This window comes from Melozone crissalis, unplaced genomic scaffold (assembly GCF_028551555.1).
Source record: "Melozone crissalis strain CALT ecotype California unplaced genomic scaffold, PUWL_Pcris_2 ptg000057l_1, whole genome shotgun sequence".
Taxonomy (NCBI): domain Eukaryota; kingdom Metazoa; phylum Chordata; class Aves; order Passeriformes; family Passerellidae; genus Melozone; species Melozone crissalis.
Window position 1 is genome coordinate 10,558,127 of NW_026535835.1, and position 9,809 is coordinate 10,567,935.

A 9,809-nucleotide genomic window follows, 5' to 3' on the forward strand; every position below is an offset into this window, starting at 1 on the left:
ACTGGCAAGTGCACCTGGATTTGGCTTTTTAATTTATGGTGAGTGAAATCCCTGCACTGCCCTGCTCCAGGATGCCAAGGTGGTGCCTTTGTGTGCATTCCCAGCAGGTGCCCTGTGTGCCATCTTTAGGGAAGGTGGTTGAACTACTAAAGAGGCCAAAAGAAAAAGAAAAAATAGAGAAATTAGGAACTTCTGAGCAGGGATGTGGGCAGCGGTGGTGAAACATGGAATTGTGGCAGCAATTCTGTGCGAAGTTCACAGATGTTGCAATGTGTGGCTGAGGAGGGCCTTCACATCTCCCTGTGCTGTAAAAGGAGGATTTGGAGAGAATTGCTGAAGATGCAGAACCCTGACAAAGGGTTTGTCCAGGTAGTTGCTCCCTGCAAATACAACCTGGCAGCCCTGCAAGTTGTTTTTTCTTTTTCCCCCAAGAACATTTGTAATCTCTGAAGTCACCTCGAGGTGACGTGCAGTATATTTTTCCATTTGAAGTGTGGGTTTAGGGGATCATCCCTGCTGCCTGTTAACCTCCCCCACAGGAGGGCTCCTCGGGTGGCCTTGGTGGCACCTCCTGCCACCTCCCTGGGATGAGATGGGACCCCACCCCGCGGCAGTGACACCCCTCAAACGCCAGGATCGGTGCCCTGTGTAATTTATCAGTAGGTTTCTATTGTGAACTGTAAAATAAAGAATAAAAAGAGAGGCACACTGTGGCTCGTCTGTGGCGTGTTTTGTTATTTTTGTGTTAAACCTGAACAGCCTTTTTGCTGTTCACACCCAAAGTTTTGTTTGGGGAACGACCCAAACAGAATCCTTCCCTTTGGGGTCTTTATGGGGAAAAGCAGAGTTTGTTTCCAGAGCTGGACAGCATCCAGTTGTGTTGGGGTGACCTGTGGGGTCTGGCTGGGGACAGCTCTGGGATGCTCCGTTCCTGGGCTGTTCCCGGTGCCCGGGGGTCTGTCCGGGGTCACTGGGGCTCTCTATTCCCGGTACCTGGGGTCTGTCTGGGGTCTCTGGGATTCCCTATTCCTTGTACCCGGGATGTGTCCAGGGGCTCTGGGATTCCCCGTTCCCGGAGTCTCTCCGAGAGTTCTGGGATGCTCCGTTACCGGTAACCGGGGTCACTGGGGTTCTCCGTTCCCGTTCCCGGGGCTCTGGGATGCTCCGTTCCCGGGCTATTCCCGGTACCCGGCGTCACTGGGGTTCCCCGTTCCCGGGGCTCTGGGATGCTCCGTTCCCGGGCTGTTCCCGGTACGCGGGGTCACTGGGGTTCCCCGTTCCCGTTCCCGGGGCTCTGGGATGCTCCGCTCCCGTTCCCGGTATTCCCGCCGGCCGCCAGGGGGCGCTGCCGGCCGGGGCGTGCCGGCGCCGCCGGAACCGGAGCGGGGCCCGCGCGCGTGTCCGCGGCTCCGGTGCTCCACCGGGGTCCCCGCCTGGTCCCGTCCGTGCCCCGGCTGCGGAGCGGGGCTGGCTGTTTCCCCCACGCCATGGAGCGGGCGCTGCTGCCCCTGCTGTGCCCGCGGGCCCTGCGGCTGTGCCGGGCCCCGCTCCGGTTCCGCTCCAGCCGCGGGGCTGAGCAAGGAGCGCCCCGAGGCCGCGATCCCCCGGAGGCTTCGGGGGCCGGGCGGGGGTCGCGCACCGGGCGGGAGCTGTGGCGGGCACAACAAGACTCGCCCCGGGCCGGCACGGGGAAGGGGCTGGGGCGAAAGGCGGCGCCGGCCCTGGAGAGAACCAAAGGCTCGGAGATCGTGTTCGGGGTGGCCCCGTGCTGGCTGGCGCTGGCCCGGGCGCGCAGGGCGCTGTTCCGGCTGTTCCTCAAGGAGCAGCGCGGCGGCCCCGGGCGACCCCTGAGGGCCGAGCTCGCCCTGCAGGCCGCGGCCCGCGGGGTGCCCGTGCTGCACGTCCCGGGCCGGGCGCTGGACACGCTGTGCCGGGGCCGGCCCCACCAGGGAGTGTGCCTGGAGGCCGCCCCGCTGCCCTTCAGGAGCCTGCGGGACGCGGAGGAGAGAGATGGAGAGAGCGGGGAGCGGCAGCTGCTGTGGCTGGTGCTGGAGCACATCCAGGACCCCATGAACCTGGGGGCTCTGCTGCGCTCCGCGTACTTCCTGGGGGTGGACAGAGTGGTGGCGACACGCAGCAACAGGTACGGGACACAGAAACAAACAGGGATGGGCCACAGAAACAGGTAACGAGACACAGAAACAGGTAACGAGACACAGAAACAGATAATGAGACACATAAACAGATAATGAGACACAGAAACAGGTAATGAGACACAGAAACAGGTAACGAGACACAGAAACAGATAATGAGACACAGCAACAGGTACAGGCCACAGAAACAAACAGGTACGGGCCACAGAAACAGATAACAGGACACAGCAACAGGTATGGGCCACAGAAACAGATAATGAGACACAGAAACAGGTAACGAGACACACAAACAGGTACAAGACACAGAAAGTACAGGCTCCTCCAGCCCCCTTTTCCCCCCAGACAAGTTTGCAGCCTGCATCACTCAGCTGTTGTTTAGGGAGATTTTTGGGGCTGATCTCTAGAGTAGGATTTGGGATGCTGCTGCTCGGCAGGCAGGCTGTGGGATGTGGGATTCCAGGCTCTCCCTGGACTCTCCTTGTTTAACCCATTCTGTGTTTCTGTTGTCCCTCCTGTGACCCGTTTCCTGGGTTAGTTCCTGAGCCCTCCTATTCTCTGTAGGAATACACATCCATGTAGTGAGTGGGATCTAAAAATTCGCCTGCATTTCCCCTCGTGTGACACTTGTCCATCCTTTTCCCCTTGCAGCTGTCCCTTGACTCCCATAGTGAGCAAAGCCAGTGCTGGAACCATGGAGGTCTTTGATGTGTACAGCACAGATGATCTGCCGGGCTTTCTGAAGGTACAGTGAGCCACTTTAATTTTATTTTTCCTTTTTTTCAAGGAAACGGAAACACTGAGGGTATGACATGCGGTGTCTGTGCTGGCACACCCCCAACCCCACTCCATCGGGTAGGGGGAGAGGGTGGCTGTTTGTTCTGGGAGCTGGAGGTACCAGGATAACCCTGGAGCTCTGGGGATGCCGGGGTTTGTCTCCCTTCTCCTCGGGATTGTGGCACAGCAGCATCCCGGGGCCCAGCACACGATGGCAGCATTGGGCAGCCTTTGGAGCAGGGAACAGAGGAGGAACCAGGGCTGGGGGGAGCTGATGGGAATGTTTTTTCCCTATGCAGTGAGGTGTGACAGGGAGCCCTTTGCAGGTAAAAATTGAAGGCATGCCAAAAAAAAAAACCCTAGACAGCTTAACTGAAAATGTGAAAAACAGAGTGCTTGCATACATGAGTTCTTTTTAAGCTTGAGTAATTGGCAATTCTTGATTTGTTTCCTTTTCTAGGCCAAAAGTGCAGAAGGCTGGGCAGTGGTGGGAACAGCCAGCAGGCCTGAGGATGTGGAAGGTGTTCCTGTCATCAGCTGCTCGGAATTCCGGTGGGACAAACCCCTCATTGTGGTGATAGGTACAGCCATTTCCAGAGCTGGGGGCTGGGGGGAGGATGGGAACCACTCCAGGTGTTCTTACAGGTCTGGAAAGGAAAAGCTGAGAGGGAATCCTGGAATGGTGTGGCTGTGAATGAAGCAGGGGCTGGGAGGAACGGGGGGAGCTGAGGGAGCTCCCAGCAGGAGCAGTTTGTGGATGCACTCAGAATTCAGCAGCTGAGGAGGATCTGGGGGGCAGTTTTGGTGCCAGGGCAGTCACAGGGTGGTGTTTGCTTTGTGTTCTGTGTTTTGATGTGTGCTGGAGCCCCAGGTGTGGATTTTCTGTGGTGGTGAGCCCCAAGAGGTGTTTGCTGTTCATGGACAGAGCTGCTTGGGGAGAGCTGTGCCACATTTCCCCTTAAAAACCAGGAATGTCTGGGCTGGGAAGAGCCACCAGGGGCTGGGCATGGTGTGGGTGCAAAGCTGGGCATGGTGTGGGTACAGAGCTGGCCATGGTGTGGGTGCAGAGCTGGCCATGGTGTGGGTGCAGAGCTGGGCTTTGCAGCCACCCCTGAGAGCAGTCAGGGCACACCTGGGAGAGGTGCTGGCTGTGGGGCAGGAGCAGAGGATTCTGCAGTGGCTGCCACTCCCCTGAGCACTGAGCTGGGCAATCCCTGCAGGGAGTTCTGCCCACTGTCTCACCTTCTGTAGGCACAGTCTGGGCTTGTGCAGCCTCCCAGAAGGTGAAGGGAAGGGGAGCAGCAGCTTTGTGGCAGCTGGAGAAGGAAATTCCCCCAGGAATGCAGCTCCAGGCACCTGTGTGTGGCCGTGCCATGTCCCCCACTCCTGTCACCTGGCACAGGAGCTGGCTGGAGCTTTCACACAGAGTCCTGCTGGCCAGGAGCCAGGGAGGGGCTGCAGTCCTGCCCCGTGCTGGGGCCGCCTTGGCTCGGAGGATATTCCTTTAATTAAAATGTTTATTGAGCTCCTGGAAACACTGACAAGACAACGCTGCAAATCTGGCATCTCTACAAGATGTGTGGAGCTGTATTCCAGGGGGAGCAGGGGGGCTGGCAGCTCTGCTGATTGCCCACAAAGAAATGCATCCCACAAACGGCGCCAGCACCCGCACACAGGCAGGGCTGGGAGCGGCAGCGGCGTCGTTACCGTGAGTTATGAGAGATTTCTCCAGGAAAAAGCCCAAATATCCTTTTGTCAGGGGAGATTGGAGGCTGATTGGTAGATGCATGAGGAGAGCTCCCGGACCTTGCAGCAGTAATGATTTCAACTCTCTGCTGAGCACTAACTCTTGGCTGGAAAGAAAATTGAACATTACGGTCGCCCGGTGCTGGGCTGGTTGGGAGGAACGTCCTGGATGTGAATATGGAGCATTGCTGCAGCTGCAGGGAGCAGCAGAGATAATTCAGCCTGGGACTGAGCTCCCTGGCACCACACAGATTGTCTTGTAAGTTAAGCATTTGCAGGCTGCAGTTCCCCCTCCTGGCATCCTCGCTGCCTTGGCAGAGAGTGATTTGGACAGTCCAGCTTAATGCTGTCTGCACTGGAGTCATTGCTGGAGGCGACAGACAGCTCAGACTGGGAGCCTGGTGTACAAGGAACAGATTGGGAGCACTTAGATGGCTGAGTAAGAAGAGTTTCTGGGTAATTTGTTCTTCTTAGACCTTCAGTCTTTAGCTCGGGGTTTAAGGCTCTTCACAGAGCTGCTGGTTTTATGGAGATGTTAATTTTGTATATTTTTCTGCTGCTGGCTCTGAATTTCCTGCACTGGGAGCTGCAATTGTGAGTGGTGTTAATTGTAAATGGGGCAGGAAATGTGTTTTGTCATTTCTCCAAGCTCTGGTCTTTGAGCTCTGTCAGTGAGGGACGAAGCTGAGAGGTGCAAGTTAAAGATCTGAAGTGGGAAGTGTTTTGTTCACCAGTCTAAAGGAGGATTTCATCTGATTCAGTCAATACTCCCTCCCTTGTGTCACACTGTGCAAGTCTTTTTGCCCTGAATTTATCTCTCCTAATTATTTTAAGCAGCCAGGGCCATAAAAAGCTTTGTAAAAGCTGGAGGCAAAATTGGTGTCTTTATTGGGAATTGCAAGACCCTTCCTTATGAGGGGCAGGAGAGGATTTCTGCAGGAGCCGTTGCTGCTGTCCCAGTTGGAGAGTCCTGAGGGAGTGTGGTTGGAGAGGCTCAGGAGGTAAGGTGTAAAACCTTTCCAGGACAGTATTTCTGGTTTTCTGAGCATCCCTGGAGTGGTGAGGAGACAGGCAGGGCCATGGGAGGCCTGGCTTTGATTGCTGGTGTCACCCTGGGACCTTGGGTGAGTCCTCCAGGCCTTGTGTGCTCTGCTGGCTGTTACAGCAGGAGGAAAGATGGGTCAGGATGGGGTCTGGGGCTTCTGAGGGCTCACTGAGCCCAGCCACAGGGCTTTGGCCATGACTGGTTCCATCTGGGAAGGTGATGCAGGATGCATCACCCAGAGCATCTTCTTCTTACCCAAAGTGCAGCCCAGTAAAACATGAGGGGAAAAACCACCTGGGAACGATGGCAGTTCCATCCCTGTGTGCTCAGGGGAATGATGGCAGTTCCATCCCTGTGTGCTCAGGGGGATCAGGGGGCCCTGGCAGTGCCATCCCACCCTGGTGTGGGGCTCAGCCAGGCAGGGCAGGGCTGCTGGAGGGGTGCCACGTGCTGGCCCTGTTTGCCAGAGGTGTTTGGGATGAGCTGGCCATCCCTGCAGCCCTGCAGCTGCCTGTGCTGCTCTAAATAACAATGTGGGAGAATTCTTTGGGGAGCCAGGCAGGCTGGGAGGTCCAGGGCCCTCTGCATTTTCACCTGTCTGCACACAGCATTGTTTAAAGCCTCTCCCTTTCCATTTCCCTTTGTGACAGTGTGAGTCAAACAACTACTAATGACCTGGGATAGATTTCAACTCTGTTTCACCAGTGTATCAGCCCAAACACATCAGGGCTGCTGCCTGCTTTAACAACTAATCAATTGAAGCCTCTGGTTAAACTGTCTGCATGCACAAGCTGCACCCAGCCCATGGAGTGTGTGTGTGTGTGTGTGTGTGTGTGTGCTGGGAAGGCTGGAGCTGTCCCTGGCAGTAGGGATGTGGGGTTTGGTGTCCCTGGCAGTAGGGATGTGGGGTTTGGTGTCACTGGCAATAGGGATGTGGGGTTTGGTGTCCCTGCAATAGGGATGTGGGGTTTGGTGTCACTGGCAATAGGGATGTGGGGTTTGGTGTCCCTGCAATAGGGATGTGGGGTTTGCTGTGTCTGGCAATAGGGATGTGGGGTTTGGTGTCACTGGCAGTAGGGATGTGGGGTTTGGTGTCCCTGGCAGTAGGGATGTGGGGTTTGGTGTCCCTGCAATAGGGATGTGGGGTTTGGTGTCCCTGGCAGTAGGGATGTGGGGTTGGTGTCACTGGCAATAGGGATGTGGGGTTTGCTGTGTCTGGCAATAGGGATGTGGGGTTTGGTGTCACTGGCAGTAGGGATGTGGGGTTTGGTGTCCCTGGCAGTAGGGATGTGGGGTTTGCTGTGTCTGGCAATAGGAATGTGGGGTTTGGTGTCACTGGCAGTAGGGATGTGGGGTTTGCTGGGGCAGAGCTGGCCTGTGCCCCCTTGGCTGCCCTGTCCCTGTGCCCACGGGGAGCTCTCTGCTGGCACCCTGCTCCCTGTGGGGTTTCTGTGGTGCATGGATATTCCTCAAAACCACTTCAGGTGCTGGGGAACAGATCCAGGGATGTGGCTGCACTGAGAAGGAATGATGAGGAGGACTCCACTGATATCAGAAGGCTAAATAATTACTTTATTATACTGTATTATTCTATACATCTAAACAGAATCTGCCAAGCACTCAACCCTGCACACATTGCACTGGTCAGTGACAGTCCTCACACACACACACACACACACCTGGTCCTGACAGGCCAAGGAACCAAAGCCCCATCACTGTGGGTAAACAATCTCCACATTGTATTCTCCTGTGGCACAAACATAGGCACAGCAGATGAGATAAGAATTGTGTTTTCTTTCTCTGATGTTCAGAGATTGTGAAACCCAGCAATGCTCTTGGGAAGAATTGTGCCTTGCTTTTCTTTGTGAAATGTGGGGCTTGGTTTTCTCTGTGAAATGAGGGTGCCAGGCTCCCTCTGGGGCCCAGCTGCTGTGTGGAGCTGCTGAGGTGGCTGAGCTTGGGGAGGGTGTCACACACAGAGAACTGTGACAGGAGCTGCACTGGGGAGGGGAAGGGAGGTGCTGGGCTGAGCTGAGCAGTGTGTGTGTCCTGCAGGCAGTGAAGGGGAGGGCATTTCCCTGCAGACCCAGCTGCAGTGCCAGCAGATGTTGGCCATCCCCCCTGGCAGGGCGCTGCACCCCGGCATCGACTCCCTCAACGTCTCCGTGGCTGCAGGTGAGAGCAGTTCTGGGCACCAGGTACCAACCCCTCAGCTTCTGCACTTAACATCCAGGCCCACTGAATGGTTTTCTTGTGGTGTGGAAAAAAAATAAAATCCCTTAATATTTATTTTATAATATTTATTTTATAATATTTATTTTATAATATTTACTTTATAATATTTATTTTATAATATTTATTTATATTTGCTTTCCTACAGGTATCCTCCTGCACTCCATCTGCAGCCAGAAACGGAGGCATGGAGATTGAAATCCTCTTTCTGTGGTGGGGGAAGCTGCTCAGTGTGGGTATGGAAATGCTCTTCCCAGGGTCTCCACCATCACTGTGACTTCCAGGGAGAGCCCAGAGACCTGAGCTGCATTTTGGCTGCTGCAGAAGCCACCAGATCCCTGACTCAACACCCAAGGCAGACCCCTGATGTTGTGGGTAACAGCTGGGAGGAGCAGCTGAGGGAAGGCAGGCAGGTCTGGGAGCAGGAGAACACCAGGGGTGGCTCCAGCACCTGTGCCCTGGGGACTTTGTGCATCCCTTGGACTGTGGGGACGGTTTGGGCTGTGGGTGAAAGAGCCCTGTGCCCTCCCCAGCTGTGCCTGGGAGCCTCTGGAGCTGGATTTTCTGGATTTGGTTGTAAACCAGGTGTGCAGCCCTGCCAAGGGCTGGCAAACATCTGGAGTGGGGGGGAAATGGAGCCCGTGGAAATAAAGCTTTTGTAAAGATTGGTTGTAGACTCAAATTAATCCATTTTGTGTTGTGTAAATGCAGAGTGTGATTGGTCCTTCAGGTGGGAAGAGGGATGTGGAGCTCGGTTCCTTCTGGGGAAGTTTCCTTTCCAAGCTGGGCTGATCCTCTTGGGGCTGAGATGCCCCAGGACCAGTGTCCTGCTGGTGGCTTCATTTGCAGCTCTCCTGCTTGAAAATCCAGGCTGGCTAAATTATTGAGAGCCAAAAGAACGTTATCACTTAGCACCTTAATTATTTTATTTAGCTACCGTGGCCCTGTGCATAGGATTCCTCATTAACACTTAATTTACAGTGCCCTTTAGGGATAATTTCAAACAATTCCGTTCAGCCTGCCCCCTCCCCACTTCCAAATGAATAAGTAAATCACTCTCAGTGACTAATTAGGACTTTTATTTGAACTAAATGAAGTCTGTAAGCCCCGGTCTGGGGGTGTGGGGGTGTTTTCTGTGTCCCTGGTGGCACTGGCGACACTGCAGGTGCCTGGGATGGGGGACAGGAGCTCCTGGAAGGTGTCCAGGGCTCCCTTCTGTGGCTGTGAGGGAGAGGAGGGTGCCTGGGGTGTGTCCTGAGGAGAAGGACAAATCCCAAACCCCTCTGAAGTGACCCCATCATCCAAACAGGGCTGTGTGACCCAAACCCACAGGGAGAGCCCTGAGCTGGTGTCTTGTGGCTGAGCGCTGGTGCATTTTGGGGGCTGAATCTGCCCTTTTTTTGGTTTAAAGCTGAGAGGGAAAGGCTGCAGGCCCAGAGGAGCTGCTCAGCAGCCCAGGGTGCCCCAGCAGAGGGGGCCCGTGGCTCAGATTTGCTCATTTCCAGAGCAAAGATTCCAGGATCCAGCACTGGGCTGGGTGAATCCTTCCTCTGGAGCAGCAGGGATCAGGGTGAAGCCATTTCTCCCTCCCTCACCCACAGCTAAGTGCATTCATTTCCCATCTCACAGGAGCTGCTGTTTCTCCCTTTTTGTTTCTGCGTTTCAGGTTTGTCCCAGCAGTGGGGAGGCACTCCTGGCTCGGTGTGCCTGGGGAAGCTGGGCTCTGTCAGGCTGTGCCATCTGCTCAGCCCCTCCATCCAGGAGGCAGCTGGGGAGCCCTGCAGCCGCTCCTTTGCTCCTGGAAGGCTCCCAAACCCCTTTGGGACCTCTGTGTGCCCTGCAGTGGAGGAGAAGCTCCT

The 9,809-nt window shown here is 55.4% G+C and overlaps 1 protein-coding gene across 1 annotated transcript; it reads left to right on the forward strand.

Moving 5' to 3' along the window:
• Positions 1–1,487: 1,487 nt before the first annotated feature.
• MRM1 (mitochondrial rRNA methyltransferase 1) lies at positions 1,488–8,286 on the forward strand. The gene is made up of 5 exons (XM_054287174.1): positions 1,488–2,143; positions 2,802–2,895; positions 3,388–3,508; positions 7,774–7,893; positions 8,099–8,286. Exons 1-5 carry the CDS (start codon positions 1,488–1,490, stop codon positions 8,146–8,148), a joined length of 1,041 nt encoding a protein of 346 aa, XP_054143149.1. The 3' UTR covers positions 8,149–8,286.
• The last annotated feature ends 1,523 nt before the right edge of the window (positions 8,287–9,809 follow it).

Bases quoted from the DNA above. Each gene is read 5' to 3' on its own strand.
- MRM1 (XM_054287174.1), top strand. From the start codon at position 1,488: ATGGAGCGGGCGCTGCTGCCCCTGCTGTGCCCGCGGGCCCTGCGGCTG. The intron at 2,896-3,387 runs GTACAGTGAGCC...TTCCTTTTCTAG, and splicing joins ATCTGCCGGGCTTTCTGAAG to GCCAAAAGTGCAGAAGGCTG. The intron at 7,894-8,098 runs GTGAGAGCAGTT...GCTTTCCTACAG, and splicing joins CAACGTCTCCGTGGCTGCAG to GTATCCTCCTGCACTCCATC.